The sequence below is a fragment of the Siniperca chuatsi genome, linkage group LG15, assembly GCF_020085105.1.
Source record: "Siniperca chuatsi isolate FFG_IHB_CAS linkage group LG15, ASM2008510v1, whole genome shotgun sequence".
NCBI classification, from domain to species: domain Eukaryota; kingdom Metazoa; phylum Chordata; class Actinopteri; order Centrarchiformes; family Sinipercidae; genus Siniperca; species Siniperca chuatsi.
Window position 1 is genome coordinate 11771620 of NC_058056.1, and position 18636 is coordinate 11790255.

Here is an 18636-nt window from a genome sequence, read left to right on the forward strand (position 1 = left end):
TTAAGCATACATTTTTTTCGTTTGTCACTCTTGATTTTCATTACTGGTGATATGATGAAGAAGCCCAACTCAACAGAGAGATGGGGTGAGTCCAGGAGGCCAGAAACCCATGGGCGTTCATGCTCACCTGCCAAGGTTACTCATTCAGTATAGAAATGACAATGAATGGCTGGATGTTAAGGACTCAAAGACATGTCTGCACAGAGCCAAACAATCAGAAACTAGACAATGAATCATGTATTCAGTCATATCAATAACCAGGTCTCACGTCATATATCCTATATGATAAAAAACAGAATAAGACCCAACACCAAGATACTGGTGTGCATGTTTACATACTCATTTTAAGCACACTGACAATCTTAGTGACTCACCCTCTCTCACCCATTCAGTGTGTGTGTGTGTGTGTGTGGAGGGGTGGTGGTGAGGGGGTTGCCAGGGTGAAGGTAGCACAGCAGTTGTCACTGTTGAGGCCCTTTTCCCCCCTTTCTCCTCCTGCTTATCCATTAACCAACACCATGGTTACATCACTGCAGCTAATGCTCCCTCTTACATCTCAAATAGCCAAAGACCCTATAGAAACAGATTACTCATGTTTGTGCAGCTTTTTTCTAGTCCCCCATCCTAATTGCCTGCTTTATCAACATCATCTCATGTACAGTGTTGGCTATGCGTGTGTTTGTTTGCCCATTAACTGTTGGACTGTCCATCCTCAGCGTGATTGTGTCATGAAGCCAGGTCAGAGAGTTTAGCGCGAGCCACTGGCAGCTCACGCAGTCTGGTGGTTTGAAGACCTTTTGATGGGTTCATTATAATCAGAGCTGTGGTGTGTCTGGGCCCAGATGGCAGCGGTGTTTACACTAACGGGATTAGGATTATCTCCAGATTAGACAGGCGAGTTGAAAGGCCTGCTCCGCTGACACGCCTGGCCCCATGCTAACCCTCTAGAATTTATCTCAGATACTACTAACCCACAACAGACAAGATAGCTGTCAGTTAAGGAGGGCAAGGAAGGTGCTTGGGGAAAGGGGCAACAACAACAAAAACAAAAAAATCCACAACGCTTTCATGCTGCAGTCCAAAACGAATGTTGCTGAATCGCACAAGGTGCTGCACAGGAAATCCTTGCACCTTGTGTGTTTATTTGGTTTTAAGGCTGACCAATTTGTTGGACTGGCTGAGGTTTAAAGCAAAACATTGGTTTGACACCAGTCAGCTGGGGCCAGATGTATCTGAGAGAGAGAAAGAGGGGGGAACATATACAGCCTGTTCCAACTGAATCATCACTGTTATGTAACACTGGCCTTAGGATGGGGAGGGTGAGCAACAGAGAGAGAGAGAAACTGAGCTCAGAAGACTGACCCAGATCAACAAATGCTGGAGATAAGTACCTGAGGGGAGGGCAGGAGCCAGCAGACTGTTTCTGAGGGGCACTGTCAGGGAAGAAGGGCTATAGAGAGAACGATAGGGAAACTAGAAGACAGCAGGAAAGACAGTGAGAAACTGGAAAACGGGAAGTAAAAGAATTTGATTTCTTGCATGCCAGCATATTCATGTGGTTTTACAGTGGCAGGCTCACAGCCTCATTAGGATCAGATGGACAGTAGCCGCAGCAGCCCCGGCTGAGTTCCAGTGACACAACCAGGCTGGAATGTGGGTCAGTAGGCAGTGAGATGGAGGACTGCAACCAGGGAAAGTTTCCTGCAAGCATTTGTGTGTGTGTGTGTGTGTGTGTGTGTGTGTGTGTGTGCCCGCCCTCACAAGCAGATGTGTGTATCTGCGTCTCTTCCCGCTTGTGTTTTCCCCATCTTGCTTGACCGTCAGCCACTTTAAAAAAAAATAGAATAAAGGGAAGGGTGTGTGTGTTGAGTGTTGAGTAAGGAAGGGATGACAGTGAGTCCACTTCTCCTCTGTCCAGCTGACTACGATTCCCTCTGAGCATGTAACGAAATCTCTCAGCACAACCATAACCAAGCTTCCTGATGGGACATTATTCAATTCCACTACAGCTCATTCTCACACAGGAGGTCACAAGGTTAACCTAAGACAAGCCTATTTCTCTTCCGCCTATATTATATGTCCTATATTCACCCACATGTTGGTCAGAGATAAGCAGCCAGTTCGACCATGCTCTTAGAATCACAAACCAGTGCAGTGTGTTTATGGTCCGTTTCCTCCTGTGCCCCACTGTGTAAAAGCATTCTGTATACACGCCATACAAACCAGGCCAGACAGAACACAACCAGTTAACATAGTGGAAATATTGCTCAATGTGCCTGTGTGTCTGTGTGTGTTTTTTCTTTCTTTTAAAGTGCAGAGGTAAGAGATTCATCACAGCGACAGCTAGGGGATCTTAACAGTTACGAACGTTTATCCTCCCACTTTCCATAAACACAGACGCACTTCATATGTTGCTCAATTATAAGCTTACTAAGGTGAGTTGCAGTTATCACATTCACTTTTCAAACTACAGATTCATACTTGTTTGACCTCAATGGTGGTTTATAAACAAGAAATGCCAGAGTGACGTGTTTAACTGGTAGTGTTTCTTGTCAGGTAGACTTGCCAAAGATAAGACATCTAATCTGCTTTTTTGTTTTCTGCCAATGTTTACAGGTTGATCCATTGTTCTGAGGTGCTGCAGTTGTGTGCAAAACATACTGAATATACTCACTCTTTGGCCATAGGAATATTAACAGGGTGAAATTTGCACACAGCTATGTGATCAAGTGAATTAGAGATGGTTATACACAAGCATACATACATCAATCAATGTGTAATTCCTTCCAGGGAACTTTTGTCTGTTATCTCACCCAGTTACACAGCTATGATCCGCTTTGTTAAACACAATTTCAACCAATTGTGTAATTAGCCTATGAATCATCCAAACAGATTCCCAGGCAGCAATGCGTGCAAATGCTGCTTTATTGCATCTAGTTAAGAGTTAGCTGTGAGGTCTCAATTCTAACAGGTAGCTGCACTGTAAATGCCATCACGCATTCCCTGGTGTCACAGTGAAGAAATGTTTCAAAAAGAAAAGGAAAGGTGAATGAGATTGATGAAGTGTGTCTGAGGAAGATGTATAAATCAGAGAGAGGCTGCTCTCCACCCAGCCAAATCATCAATTCTCCACAGTCCCACCCTGTTTGCACACATCACACACTTCTATCTGACCACCAGTAAAGCTGTCACATGCTGTCTTATATCCTGGGAATATGTAGACCTATGTGACACAGCCATGAATGGATCTCCTCTTACATACACCAGATATTTAGTGAAGGGGATGCAACAGGTTGCAGCTGTTTGGGCCTAAAAGGCTTATTTTACTCCAGAAAATCAAATGTAGCCAGATGCTCTAAAAGGAGACAGCCACGGTATGAACATGTGTGTGAAAGTGATCACACTTGCACTTAAGAAGTTGCTTAGTGTGGGCATTGCATGAACTTGAGAGCAGAAAATCTGGTCTAGCAAGTTAACCGTCAGGGCAGAGCAGAGCATCCCACGGGAAAACGAGATCCTCTTACCTCATTATTTCCTTCAGGAAAAAGCCTGTTTTTTAAAACAAAGGAGTGCCAGACCCACTGAGTGTGTATTGTCAACACTAGCACACATGCAGAGCTGTTGAGAACCTCATATCAATTTAAGTGTTTTTAACTTTCAACTTCAACTGAACAGTTACAGTCTGTGAATTGAGACAAGTCTATCACAATTTATCTTTTTTTTAAACTCACTGGGTGAACTCAAATGTTTGTTGGGCATTTTGAAAACATGCCTGTTTATTTTAGTTCCTGAAAAAGTGACAACATGGAGATATGATCTTTCACCAAACAACAGTAGTGTTCGCATTTGCATCTCCAGAAACACACTGTGGACTAAACACTTAGTAGCATAGTTGCATTGTCCTGAAATGAACCAGCATGAACTATGCTAACAATATACCTTAAGGAGAAATGCTTTGAACCTTGACAACATTATTAAGTTACTTATTGATTTCCTACTCTTGTGCTGTATCACTTCAGATGAATGTTGTGCTCAGAAGGTTAACAGGAAACATATAAGACAGGTTGCTCCTATCTGGTCCAAGACCTGATATCTGATTTTGTTTTCACTTCCTGACGTAGTATAAAGTACAAACAGCACAACAGCTGCAGCTGATGTCCATCTAAGGTGTCATTGCTGTTTACTGTGACTAGACTTCATTGCTGGTTGACTTGTTCTGAGTTTACCAAGGAAATATAAGGACTACAAAGCACTGAGTTCTGCAGAACATGGAAATATTACATAGATTCCTTTAAAAATGTAGCAAAGTCAATTTTGTTGGAGAGTTTCTATCATCTATTGTATGTAGATGGGGTCATTTAACTTCCTCAACGGAGCCTCCTGAGACCAGCTGTTGATTTTGCAAAGGAAATATTCAACTGTGCCAGAAAATAGTGCCCTCTGGGCTGAAAATGGGGCCCAGAGAGTGAACACAGGCAGGTAAAACACCAACTAATCCGAGCCACGATAAAGGCCAGTGAGGTGTGAGACGGTTGGGAGTTCAGGGTGTGCCTGGCTCGCCTGTCAGGCTGTACTTGAACGAAATGGATGCTTTGAGTTTATTATACAAAATGACTGGCATTCAAACCTCAGTCATCTAGGCTTGCAGAGACTCGTCAGTGAAGTCACCGATAGGGAAGCAGCATCACACAGGGACTCTTCATATGAGGAATTAAATATGCAAGAAGTTAGTACACGTTAGGCATTTAGCTCAGTCTTATACTGGATGAATTCCACTAAGGGAGCAGATAGGAGTTTGTTGCCCTGCTCAAATTCTGAACTTATTTTTCCTGATAAACCCCTGCTAGGGTCAAAACGTTGCCTTTTTTCAGTCCAATACATTTTTGGTAACTTTAACCCAGTGTGAGGATACTCTCCAGTTTTTACTCCATTAATTCTGCTACCTTGTATCCCTCCTAAATATAGGACAGGATGTGCACACAACTACCTTCCTGCAAATTCTGAACTCAGTGCCAGTGTGAGTGCAAAGCAAAGGTAACCACAATATATGGCAGTGTAAGAATCTTGCCCACCACATGAAGGGTTGCAGGAAAATCTGCTGGAAAGTCAGGTTTTTTCTCAGGTAGCCTGAGAGTTTCAAGTTAATGTTTATTATTGATCCCACTCATCTTACAGATAAACACAACTCTTTATCTATCCTCTATCTGTACTACAGCCCTTTACTCTAATTATACAAAGTAGCTCTCTGGGGGACAGCAGCTGCATGTAAGGAGTCTCACTGGCAAACGCCCACCAACTACATGGACCACAAAGGAATAGAGTATACAACAAAGGGTAGTAAAAGGCATGTCACATAACAAATCCAAGCCTTATGTAAGGGGACAAGAAGATAGTGTCATTCAATAATGTAGAAATCATCGAGAGATTTTCACTTCTTCCATTTACAGGCCATGTTTATAGCCACTAACATGAAGCAGTGCTACTCTCCAACTGCATACCTATGTGAATAGCTGCACTGGATCCAAGTAGTAGTCCACACTAAATCCTGTCTCAAAACCCTTGGGACTGTTCTAAAGATACCGATTGTGTGTGTGTGTGTGTGTGAGTGTAACCTAGTTCAGAGCACATCAGGTGCCCAGCATGCAGCAGCCACTGCAGAGGGGAGGATCCACAACAATATCACACACACACACACATTCTTCAAGGGCAAGTCTCAAGGACAAGCTCTGTCTAACCTTCTGTAGACCAGCAGCTGGTGCACAAGACGCATTCGTTTATACGGCAGATACCGCAAAGTGACAGAGGAGGGAAATCAAGCAGTTTTTATGATCTGCCCTCAATTTACAGCCGATTGGTGTGTGTGATAGTAGGCTGTTTCTGGAGAGGCGCTACCACAGCAGCGTGTGGTGGATCTTATCCACACTTTCGGTGTGAGGCACGATAAATGTGTCATTTGTTACTTCCACCTCAAACATTTAAATCAAGGGTTCACTTGAGTGCAAGGTTTCTTTAGGTTGCCATGGTAACTAATAGAAGCTGTGATTGTAATTTTGAGGTGAGAACAAAAATTTGATGGCAAGGTCTAAATGTTCTGAGATGTTTGATATTCATTTTTAGAGGAATGCAGTAACTTATGCCTTAGGAGTGTATGGCATTGTGTAATTTATGAATTAAAAACAATGACTTCAGGTTTGTATGCAAATATGGTATAAAAATTTAATGTTGCCGTTGATGTTAGCATGCTTAAAATCAACCAAAATCAGGAGAAGCATTGAAATCACAAAGTGACATGTGAGATATATACGGAAGAGGATTAGCGCCACATGTGAAAATTTATATGAGTTAGGGTGAACTCAGGATTCTGACTTTTTCCACAAGTGGAAAATGTATTTTTCACACGTGGCCCTAATCCTCTTCCATAGACATAAAGTACAGCAGTGCTACTTCTTCTTTTTTTTGCCCATTTTTCCTATTTTCTTAACAAAATAGAGGTTCATCGGTGCCTGGTGGCACGTCATAAAGACAACTCTTGATTTTGTCTCCTTCACCAGGAGCGATAAGCTATTATTTACAGAACAATTTGTACATCAAACAAACAATCAACCAAACCAGGAACTAACTCATTCACTCACTCATATGTACACAGAAAGGCATTCACACTTCACTCCAATTATAAGTGTGCAATGATGAAATGAAGACCTCTCAACCAACTTCCACACACACCCTGAAGGCTACATCACACTGGTAAACTATTACCAAAATTCTGACAACAGATTATATTGTTTCCCATCACAGCATACCAGGAATTATAGCTATAAAATCAATTTCATTACCCCTGTTCATAACTAAAAACACTGTGCAAAGAAAAAATTAAAACACAGCACACTGCTCCTCCCACTATCAGGTTCATTGATAAGCACAGTCAATTCATAGGCCTCTAGCAATATGAATGTATTGTATTCCAAACAAAATTCACAGCTATTTACATGAGGCATGTTATATAAAAACTGTAGCTTTTGGAAAAGCGACAGGTAACTTTGAGAGTAAAAGTTCCTGACTGAATGAGGCAGTTCATTTCAAAAACACACTCGTTTGCATCTCAAGAGTGCTTCAGTTCAGATAATCTGCGTAGAAGCTGCTGTTGTCGGGTCTTGAGGCGTTTCTTCTCCTGAAGCTGCCGTTTCTCCTTGGTGTGCAGCTCCACGAGGTACTCTGTTGCATGTGTCAGGATGGCCACCTTCGGTGTCTTGGCCGACTCAAGGCCGGGGATCTGATCCCGTAGGGCAAGGAAACGGGACCGGAGATCATTCCTCCTCTTCCTCTCAAGGAAGTTGTGGTTCCGCCTGCGGTCCGTGTCCTCTGTGTCTGAGTTTTGGGGAGACTCTGAGGGGGAGGTGGGCTGGGAGACACGAGCCGAACAGCCCGGATGCTGACTGGATGCTGTGCAGGTACGCTTGCTTTGAGGCTCTTCCTCATACTCCTCCTCCTCATCTTCTTCCTCCTCCTCATCCTCCTCAGGTTCTGGCTCGCTGTCTGGGGAGCGGGCGGCGTAGTTGTGCTGTTGCCGGTGGACAGACATGTGGAAGCGTTTGGGACAGGGGTCGGCCCGGACCGTGATGGTCACTGGTTTTTTTACGTTCACCAGCCGCACCCGGTTCTGTTTACTCTCCACAGTGACCACATCGATTTCCTCTTCATCATCTGTGATCACATAGGAAAACAACTCATCAATATACACATAGAAAAGGGTTTAACAAGCACAGTGTTTCAATGCCATCCTTCACAAAACACTTCACAAGCTTTCGCACTCCTGCATACGAAAGAGCAGAGTCAAGCTGAATCAAAATTTAACCAAACTGACTATAAGGAAGTGCATTCCACAGCCAAACATGAGGGGGGCAGAGCAGGAGCTGAGGTGTTAACAACAGTGGTCACCCATGCCAAAGCTAGCAGGAATTCAGGCTTTTGTCATTGAGCATTGAGCATTCATCAACAATTTAAATGAGGAGATCTACTGGCAGGGGCACTCCCTAATTTAGGAAGTGTGAAAGAGTTACTCTCACGGTCTGTCGCTGTGTGTGTAGTAGTAATAAATCATCATGACTCGATCAGCCCGCCCCTCTGCCGCACTCTGATTGTAATGCAGAGCCAGTGGCAGATATTGAAAGGGGGGGGGGGAATTCAAGTAAAAGTGACGGGGGCGCGGCTTTTAAAAGATTGCATGCGTATCTTGAGCAAGCATGTGGCGCATTGTCAAAGTGAGGGTAAAAATCCAGCTTTAAGGTGACTGACTGTTTCGTACTTGATAACCCCTCTGCACCACAGACCACAGTTATGCAACGGCAGCCCAGTTTTCCAAATAGAGGGCAATATAATCCTGAGGCAGGGGCAGGGTGGGGCAATTTAGAGCATGACTGCTTCCTTACCAGAGGAATCAGAGCGAGACTCGGAGCCAGACGACGCCGACTTCCTGCAGCTGCTTGCCGGGATGGTGAGAACAGCCGCGGGGTCGACGCAGTCTGTCGCCGAGGCGGCGAGCGGGCCACCGGGAGAGACGCACTGCGCTTTGCTCGGTTTCACGGCGATCTGGGCAACAGGGGAGACACCGGTCTGTGCTGCAGCTGACACTCTCCCGTTGACCTTCTCCAGCTGCTTACTGGCAGAGAAACTACTCCACATGCAGTCCTGGATGATGATGGAGCTGAGGTTGCCGAACAGCTTCTCTGTATCGGGGATGAACTGACCCTCGCACTCCTCGTCCTGACCCAGGACTTTGGACAGCCAGCTGAGCTTGTCTCCCGGCGAGAGTTGCAGAGCACCACCGCTCAGAGTCCGGGTGGGAGACATGGGAGGGGTGGGCAGCAGCTCGAACTTTTTCCATATGTCCTCGCTTGGTGCGGTCGACTTGTAAAAATCCTCCTCTGTGTCGAAATCGTTGAAAAAATAGTGCTGGTAACAGTCGAACTCCATGTTTCCAGTTAATAAAATCCTTTAGAGGGTATTCCAAGAAATGATCAAATGACACCAGTGGCCTCTGAAGAACGTCCTGCACAACCTGAGGGAAAATATCACAGTGATTAACAATGATCCTTTTAAAGTAGTTCCCATTAGATGTGTGATCACATTTCAACTATCCATCTAATGGGCTATTAGGATATCACATCCCTCTAACAGCCTACTTTCTACAATGGGCCCACATTAATAATTGATTGCATCTTGCGGATGTCCTCTTTGCAATGATGGACTCAAACTGTCCAGGCACACAAGGTTATTACATAATCTAGTTATATATAAGCGTCAAGTATGATTCAGTGCAAGTTTTTAATGGACAGGAGGCGACACGAGATAACTACATAGTTTGTTTTACAGGACTATCCTGAGTAAAAGTCATATGTGATGCTGCATTTCCTGAAATGTAGGCAGCGCTTTGTTCCATAGAGCAGAGTCATGTGAACCGGTGAAGAGGAAAAGTGCTTCACAGCCACAGAGTGGGTTCACGCTCATAGACATTGCTAGATTCCCCCATTAGAAACTTTAATAGGCACACACTAGAATAAAACTACTCACCGGCTCTGAGCTAAATCCCACAGCGAAATTCAGGGCATTGAAAATCCCTCGGCAGCCAAAGAGCAAAGCGTCCAAGGCGCACGGAGATCAAACGGATAAAAGCTGTTCGAGTTGTTGCTGGATACAAAGATGCGGTATTTCGACGCAGTCCATAGGCTACTTTTGTTGTATTTTAATTTTTTTTTTTAAAGCAACAAAAAGCCGGGGCTCAAACTGAAAACACAAGGTCCGCCCCACAATGTGTAATAGAAAGCCACACAGTGCGTTTTTCGCGCCAGTGAGATATCCTGTTATAAGGCGATAAAAAAAGTGCAGGGAGGAGCCTCGGAAATAGCTGCTGCGGTAGATCCGGGTAAGACCCGCCATTTGCATCAGAGGCGGGGGGAGGCGCTCAGCCCCGCCCCGTCTACAGCACCAATTATGGTCACAATAACTAACATATTTCATCATCAGTATGTGTTGCTCCTAGAGAAGTAGAAGGAGACAAATATGTTTTTTGTTACTGTCATTTCCCTTCAGCTGATGTTTTATTCCAGTCCAAGTGCTTTACCTGTAGCCTCATTTACTTGACCGTTACATGCTGCTTTATACTTCGACTCATTTCAGAGCGAAATATTGTACTTTTCACTCCACTACATTTAAATGGACAGCTTTAGTTGCTAATCGCTTTGTAAATTGCGATTTTGCACACAAGGATCAACCTTGAAATCACCTTAAAAATTAAATATGAAGCATTGTCATTAAACTAATCAGCAGTATATAAAGTAGTTACATTTAGCTCCACTTTGACCTGCTGCAGCAGTGAAAGAGTTCTGTCACATTAATGCATCAGTAATAATGATACAACAATATAATATATAAAGCTGAAACAATTAGTCGATTAGTCGAATAGTCAAATAATCGACAACTATAAGTTATTTTTCAAGCAAAGACTCAAAATATTTCCCAGCTTCAGCTTCCCAAACGCTTGTCTTTGTCTTATGTGCTAGTGAAATGAATATTTTGGGGGTTTGGACAGTTGATTGGACAAGACAAGACATTTAAAGATGCAGCATTTTTCACTTTTTTTAGATTTAACTATTTATTTATTTATTGAGTAATCAACCACCCTAATAATATATAATAATAAAATGTCTGCATAATGAGTAATGTTACTTGTAATACTTTAAGTATATGTATTCCTCTGTTTTGGTTTGATTTGCCGAGTTTTGGAGATATCAGCGGTAGAGATGTCTGCATTTTTTAATACAATGGGACTATATGGCACTCAGCTTTTGGTGGTCAAAGCTGCAAAAAAAAAACATTTGAAAAACTCAACAGCAATTTCTCTTTCCAGAAATCATGACTCGGTTACTCAAGATAATCCACAGATTTGTTGTGAGCAGTTTCATGTAGGAACTATCAGTAGACAGAATATAGTTCCTACATGAAACTGCTCACAACAAATCTGTGGATTATCTAGATAGTCCACAAAGTAGTGGTGACAGTGGTCATGTCCAGTCTGATGTCTTTATTGCTGTCTCTGCATTGAGAGACAAGTCTGTGATCCTCATCCTGAAGTAAAGCTGACCCATCTCAACCTTAACGGCAAATATTAGTTTTAAGATGATCCTCTTTTCCTTAATCTTGTTCAAATCAGCAGACCTCAGAAGTCTAAAATACTTCCAAACCTGCTTTTTCCAGCAGCTCCAGCAGTTAAAAACAGTTTGTTTCCCTTGTATCAGGCTGTTTCTGACTAAAAGTTATTTTATTATATATATTATATACTATATATTATAGTTATGCAGTTTATCTTGATCCAGATATTTTTTAATTTGTCAGTTATTACTGATAACCAGCTGCAGGCATGTCAGGAAAGACAAAGCAGCTGTAGAGCAGTTTCATGAAGTTGAATTGGTGTAAAAAGTTGTTGATTTGCAGTATCAAGTCTTCTAATTTCTATTACAAAAGATAGGAATTCAATGCAGATGGTCCTTCATTTCCATATTCAGCATCTTGACACCAACAAAGTATGTACAGAAGCTAAAAGGTGTATTCTATTCCAAGCTACAAAACATTTCCACAGTGAAGGGTGGAGTGCATCTTTGAATGACCTGCATTTTAACACAAAAGAGCACAACGAGTGTGCAAACAGCCAAGATTCAGCTGCTTAAAACGTCTGCATGTGTTGGTGAAGTGAGCGATCTTCTTTACAGTGAGAGAAATCATCTTCAGCAGCAAACAAGTTAATGTCTTCAACGAACGCAACTATATTTGGTCTTAAATTCTTGTTTACAGGCCACAATGACAGCTCTGCCAGAGAAGAAAAAGACCACCCTTGTAAAAAAAAACACTCAATGACCTAAAACATTCAATTATTTTAACACTAACCATGATATCACCATATTGTACAAGGCAATGATAAGGTAGACACATGATTTGTCTGGCGTGAAATAATGTTTTATGCTCACTGGCAAGCAAAAGGTCAAAGTTCACCAACGTCTCATGACCAGACAAAGCCAGGTCAAAATCGCACACCACCCATGGCCTCAACTTCCTCCTGCCTAACATATTGATCAGTTTGGTCCATAGCGTGCGTGTCTTTTCCTTAATTTATCGTCTGAGTGGACAAGACAAAAACCTCCAGTATCTCTGGTCCTGTTCAGGCCAAGCTGATGTCACTGATTAGTGATGGACATCTGTTGTCAGCGACTGGCCTGAGGTCAAACACATTCCCCTGATTGTGTGGCCTCTTCAAGTGTGGTATATGGTTAAAGTGTACTGAAGGCAATATCAATCAACATCGTACCTGACGCAAATGAGTCACAAATCTGGTGATTTAAGACTCATCTTGGCAAAATTTAAAAACTCGACCGACTCGTGGTTCATTTGGACTTTAGACTTTTGTCTTAGAATGACTTGATATCCTGCCCAAAGCCAAAAAAAAAAAAAAATGTTATTTCTCCCGAAGCAGTTTGTCCAGTTGCCATGATATTGTAGGTGTTCAAATACGGTGTATTTCCAATATGTGTATCCTTGGTGTTCAAGTACCAATAAGGCTCAACACTTTCAGGACTTCTTGTCCATGTTGGCTGAAAAGTTAAAATTTAAAGTTCATTTCTGACCTTGGAAACAGCAGTTGACAAAACAGCCACGCCACACGGTCCATACATTAGCTGTTTAGGAGCTTTTGATCAAATTGCAAGATTTCTCTCAGCAGATGTAGTCTGCCCTGTTGCCATGAAATCTTAAACTTTCAGTCTCAATTGAAGCACAAAGTTTAGGACTTGGAATTGATTTAGGACTTACCAGTCGTGACTTAGGGCTTGATCCCTAATTTCATAGCCAACACTTGAGACTTACTTGTGATTTGCATAACACTGATTGATTTTGTCCCACCTCTGGCCAAGTAAACCAACATTTTATTTAGGCAATCCATTTTCTGCTGCAGGAAAACTTATACATACTTTTCCACAGATGGTTATACGTCCATTTATCTATGCAAACGTGCAAAAGTACTATTAACAGAGTTTGCTTCTAAATGTATTAATTTTACATAAGTTTAGATAGTTTTGGAAACCTTTTGCATCTTAACCGGACATTGTGCATTTGTCTAAAACTGTTTATGTCGTCTGTATTTATTGTTGTAATAATGTTTTTATGTTGCCTTCTTGGTCAGGTCTCTGTTGAAAAAGAGATTTAAATCTCAGTGAGACTTTTATCTGGTTAAATAAATGACAATTATCATGTATGCAAAACCTTGTATCAGTTTCAACTGGATAATGTTATGTTCTGAATCTAAAATAAGTTGAACAATTTCAAAGAGAGATATATTCTAGCTGACTTTAAGCTTCACCAATGTGATTGCGGAGTTCTTTCGGCCACAGAGCAATGATCATAGCCTGTAGATCCTGTAACTTCACATCCCATAATTACACAGTGGACCAACCTTCAATCTGCTATTTTGGGAATGTTTCATCCCAGCCAAAGAGAAGAGAGAAAAAACTTTGGTCCCATAAAATTCAGATGAGGCCCTCCTCCTCCTCTCTTCTCTTCCTTCATTAAAACTTTGAGATCTTTTCCTCCGCAGGGACATTGTTGGGGTAACAATGCTTAACAACAACAACAGCCAGCTCCCCAAGTCATCTCCCAGCTTAACTTCAAGTACCCGCCATTGTCCTTTATTGTTATAGTAGCATATGTGTGAGGATAGTAAAAAGGGGGTGTGGGGGGTCGGGATCCACCTCAGTCCTTATGTAGTCTGCAACACCCACTCAGCTGCCTGAAGAATATCAGACACAATGCGGTGCAGGAATTTGGATGGTTTTTCGGGAACTATCTGTGAAATTGTCCCCATGTGCTATACAAGGGGGCATCCTCCTTTCCCCCACGACCTCCGTGACACATGAACCCCCTAACCCTCACCTCTGACCTTCTCCACCCATCTAAAAAAAAATCAGTAGCAGGTTTAAAAGTAGGACCGGTGACCCGGAGTTCAGAGAGAAAGCCATGCAGATGAGAAAGACAGCCTAAATAATTCACACAAGTGTTATTGCTCTCCGGGGATGTAGAACACCATATTCTGACACACACACTCAAAATACCATGAGAGTGTGATCAGCAGGGTGCCAGCTTTACCTGCTAACAGTTTTCACACACCAAAGATCTATATCTGGCAATGCATGCATTGCATCAAGCTTTTACTGTTGACATTATCTCTTGTCTTTTCGTTTCCTCTCCAGCAAGGGGTTATAGAAAATATTTTTAGATATGATTACAGTCTAAGTTAAGGATTAATAAAGGACATCCTCATGCCATATTGCTTTCTTACAGTGCAATGTTTGCGGATGAAAGAGTGACCTTTCTATTATATTACTGTACTGCAACTCAAAGCAAAGTGAGAATAACATGTTAGGGGCATACTTTATACATGTTGAAAGGAGTGGGTACTTTATGTGAAGTGCTAACATGATTGTAACAATTGAAGTGCCACATCCCTGAGTGCAACCACTGCCTCACTGCAGCACACATGGACTGAGTTAGGCTGCCACCTGGTGTTTGCTATGTGTAAGTTACTGATTGAAGCGCTGAGCTCTTTACTCACATGTTATTGTGCAATCACCCAGTGGTAGAGGAAGTGTTTCAGTAAAAGTAGTGAAAAGATGAGTTAGCTGTTGGTAGCACACTCCCATTAAGTATATTGCTGGTTAGGTTTGAAACCCGCCACAGGGTGTCCGGTAAGAGACAGGCAAAGATGGTTGAAATATGGGAGTAACCCGTTTATTTGTCACCACAACAACTCAGTTATGAGTAGAAAGTTGAAAAGTTTACTTAGTTGGGTGTTTTCAGTATGTGTGTGTGTGTGTGTGGTCTTTCTATAAAACAAAATACAGAGTAAAAATAAATATACATAATATTAACATTGACTGTTAAACAAAGATACACAATGTATATTTAGCAAAATACAAATTGAAAGGGATTAATAGTTGTAAGAAAACAAATTAGGTATGTCATGCACGTTAAGTTAAACAATAAAACAGCTTAATCTGTTCTATATAGCGGTGCTTGGTCTGGACATGTTCTGCGCACGTGCGCATCAAGTTGTTTACTACTTAGAATCCCTCGAAAACGAGCACTTAGACTAGTAAACTGCACCGCAATACAAACGAAATATACAAACACGACATCAGTGTAAGCGAGTATGAATAAAAGTAACATATATACAGCGTAGCATCGTGCTAAAGACAATAATCTCTTATCATTAGCCATAGTGACGCACTGTATACAAGCAAAAAGAATACCATAACACACAAGCGATCCTACAAAGATCACATATAATGCACTTACTTTCAATAGACGCACAACACCCGAACGATGAATAAACTATAGAAGATATAAAATTGAAAAGTTCAGCATCTGTGTCAACGCTCCGCTGGACTCGCTTTCATCTTTGCACTGAGCGCTATGGGCGGGATGATCGCCTGCACGTCGATCCGTGAACGCTGATTGGCTGCTGTGCTGGATGCTGTGCGTCAACCATTCAATCTCGGCAACAGAGAGATAGAAGTATATCAGAAGGCATATTATTCTGATGAATATAATGGCCTTTTTAACAAGTAGAATTACAACAATGTGGAAATACTCCATAACAAGTAAAAGTCTTGCATTCAAAATAGGAATAGGTATTATCAGCTAAATCAATTCAATCAAAAGTCAACATACTCATTGTGCAGAAAAATTGCCCCTCAGAGTGTTACTTTGATGAATTATTGTTTAAATAGCATAAAAATGTTGTAGCTAACTTTACATGCTTTATATGCGTCATATTTTATAAGATGAGTTTCTATATGTGAAATCTTAATCAGCGAAGTAACTATAGTCACTATGCTGTAGTGGACTAAAAACTACAATATTTCCCTCTGAAAAGAAGGGAAATAGAAGTATAAAGTACAATAAAATGGAAATACTCAAGTAAATACTCAAAGTACAAGTATCATAGAATTATACTTAAGTACAGTATATCAATATGCACTTAGTTACATTCAGCCACTGGAATGGCCTGACTCCAAGCACCAGTGCAACAAAGCAAGATTCAACGAGCGATCGTGACAGACCAGACTCTAAAAGATCACACAATTGACAGACTTCTGCAAATGACCAGTATTGACAATATAGTGGACAGAATTACAGCATCTTTTATCCCTTATATCTGAGAGAACTGGGCTCCACCAGCAGTTCCTAATGGTCACACAGGATCAGGCTTTCAGGAGGCAGGATCCCCATCTTCTGGAAACCCCTGTAACTTAAAACGCTGCGATCAAGATCAACCGTCAGAAATGTGGTGACTTTATCTACGATCAGTTTGACAAGGGAACAGAATAGTCAACAATCTTTCAATTCTGGACACCAGTACACTTGATTGACAGACTGTGCACTGTAAATACTCTGACCCAAACCCACAACAGTGAGCACATTCCAGATCAATGACAAAAATTTATCATAGCATTAACGTCCCCTTTGGTAAACCAGCAGACTCTTTTGGTTGCTGTTGTAATTGTGCATGCTCTATTCACATGTAGCACAACCAGTGAGATGCAAATAGTGATGTATATAGTTAAAGAACACATTGGGTAATAACTAAGGTTTGTTAATGAGAGTGATTTTTTTGCTGTGAGTGATTTTATTATCACTGAACTAACCCTTTATTTTATTGTGGAACAGAACCCTCCACTTGTATTCTATAAAAAAATTAATTTTGCCATCTCAGTCAACCTTTTCAACCCATACCTCCATTGCACGGAGCACATCCATCCCCTCCACCAGGTATCCAAACACCACATGTTTGCCATCCAGCCAGTCTGTTTTGTCAGTGGTGATGAAGAACTGAGAGCCACTAGTGTTTGGCCCAGAGTTGGACATGGAGAGCTTCCCTGTTGAGCACGAGATACAAGGTTTGTCCAGTTATCCGCAGGATCTGCTAGTAAACATAAACCATGACGCCCATTCACAGAGAGAGCACACACTCCAACATACACTCCAAGAGCTCTTCACAAAACTCCTCACCTGGAGCGGTGTGCTTGAGACTGTTTACTCTTTGATACGTTTTATTTGTTTTATTATTTTTTTTAATATATGTACCCAGGGCTCCATGGAAATCAGTATTGATACACAGGATCTCTACAAATGATGTAGAGGATTATTCTGGTGAAATAAAGTCAACCAAACCTGCAAGTCAGAGTTGGTTGCAAGATGATTAACAAGATAAAAATTAAGAGAAATAAATTCTGTTCTGCAAATGATGTTTATTTTTTCTGACTTTTCTTTAATCTTTGCTTTTTTATTGTTGAAACTATACATATGGAATAATCTGAGAACAATCTTTGGTTGGACTGCTCCCAACTCATAGACATATGCATCCTTGGGTGAGGAGTCATTATTAAACATTGCGTCACTTTAAAGGGTCGCAAGTCAAAATCATATGAACAGTTCCTGGGATAAAAACTAATGACATGTAGTAAAGTAGCAACATTTTATAATAATAATCAGTTATTTATTGTAAATATTAAATATCTTAAATATTACTGCTTGTGTGTTGTTGGAAATTACTTTTAGACCAATTCAAACAAAGAAAATACACAGAATATAGGTTTTCCTCTTTCAGTGACAGTATCAGAGAATTGTGCTAAAGCAGCAAAGTGGCACAAGATAAAAAAAACTGATGTGAATCACACAGATGAATAAGATTTTTATCTAATCAGCTGTTCCAATTACACACAAAGAGTCAAAATTTCAGGTTTTTCAAGCCTACAGGACAGTATTTTGTAATGTTACATTGATGTCCAATAGATGGCGCCATGATGACAGTTTAAACCTGAAGGATTACTAAAAGCTTCCAGACAGTTCACATTTTCTTCAGCCTCCAGTGATGGAAAGAGACAAGTATATTTACTCAAGTACTGTAAGCCTACTTAAGTACAGTTTTGTGGTACTTTACCTGAGTATTTCCATTTTGTGATACGTTTGAGATATACTTTTTTACTTTTATTTCACTTTGACTTACTTTGCAGATCAAGAGTTAACATACAAAACATGATGATATGAGTAGCCCCTCGGTAATGCCCAAAGCCATCAGTATCTGCTCCCAGCAGGATCCGACATCCAGGATCAGAGAACGACTGTGTTATTTTGTCTTGCAATGCAGTATTATCACATAATGGTTTAAAGTTTGGGACTCCTTTTTAATTCAGCTAGACTTGACTGAGCAGTGTGAATGTGTATGTGACGGTTTTGCCATTTGACACAATCAAGATATCCCAAGAGAAAGAGCAAAAAAATAAAGTGGTTATTTGTCCAAAACCTGCTCATTTCTGCTGAAAACATTAAGTAGAGTTAGGTTAGTTTCAAAAAGACAGCCAATTTAACAGTGTTTTAGTAAAAATACAGATTTAAAATCACCATACTTAAACTTTAATGCATATCACGTTTTAAATGTATTGAAACTCAAAGGTTTTTGTTTGTGTGTGTGATGTGATTCAACTGTAAAAAGCCTGAAAAGGCCTCAGAGATCAAACACAATTTTAACTGAAAAAG

The 18636-nt window shown here is 41.2% G+C and overlaps 1 protein-coding gene across 2 annotated transcripts; it reads right to left on the reverse strand.

The window, feature by feature from the left end:
• Nucleotides 1–6190: 6190 nt before the first annotated feature.
• LOC122888992 (protein L-Myc-1b-like) lies at nt 6191–15514 on the reverse strand. 2 transcript variants are annotated; one of them, XM_044223957.1, is made up of 3 exons: nt 15394–15514; nt 8427–9055; nt 6191–7701 (listed from the first exon to the last, which is right to left on the reverse strand). In XM_044223957.1, the coding sequence occupies exons 2-3, from the start codon at nt 8968–8970 to the stop codon at nt 7100–7102; spliced, it is 1146 nt and encodes a 381-aa protein (XP_044079892.1). In that variant the 5' UTR covers nt 8971–9055; nt 15394–15514; the 3' UTR covers nt 6191–7099. The 2 variants fall into 2 exon arrangements, with proteins under 2 accessions (XP_044079892.1, XP_044079891.1); XM_044223956.1 differs by lacking the exon at nt 15394–15514 and adding an exon at nt 9568–9876.
• Nucleotides 15515–18636: the final 3122 nt, after the last annotated feature.

Coding starts and splice junctions, on each gene's coding strand:
- LOC122888992 (XM_044223957.1), bottom strand. CDS start 8,970: ATGGAGTTCGACTGTTACCAGCACTATTTTTTCAACGATTTCGACACA. Junction 7,702..8,426: donor GTCTCGCTCTGATTCCTCTG/GTAAGGAAGCAG, acceptor ATGTGATCACAG/ATGATGAAGAGGAAATCGAT.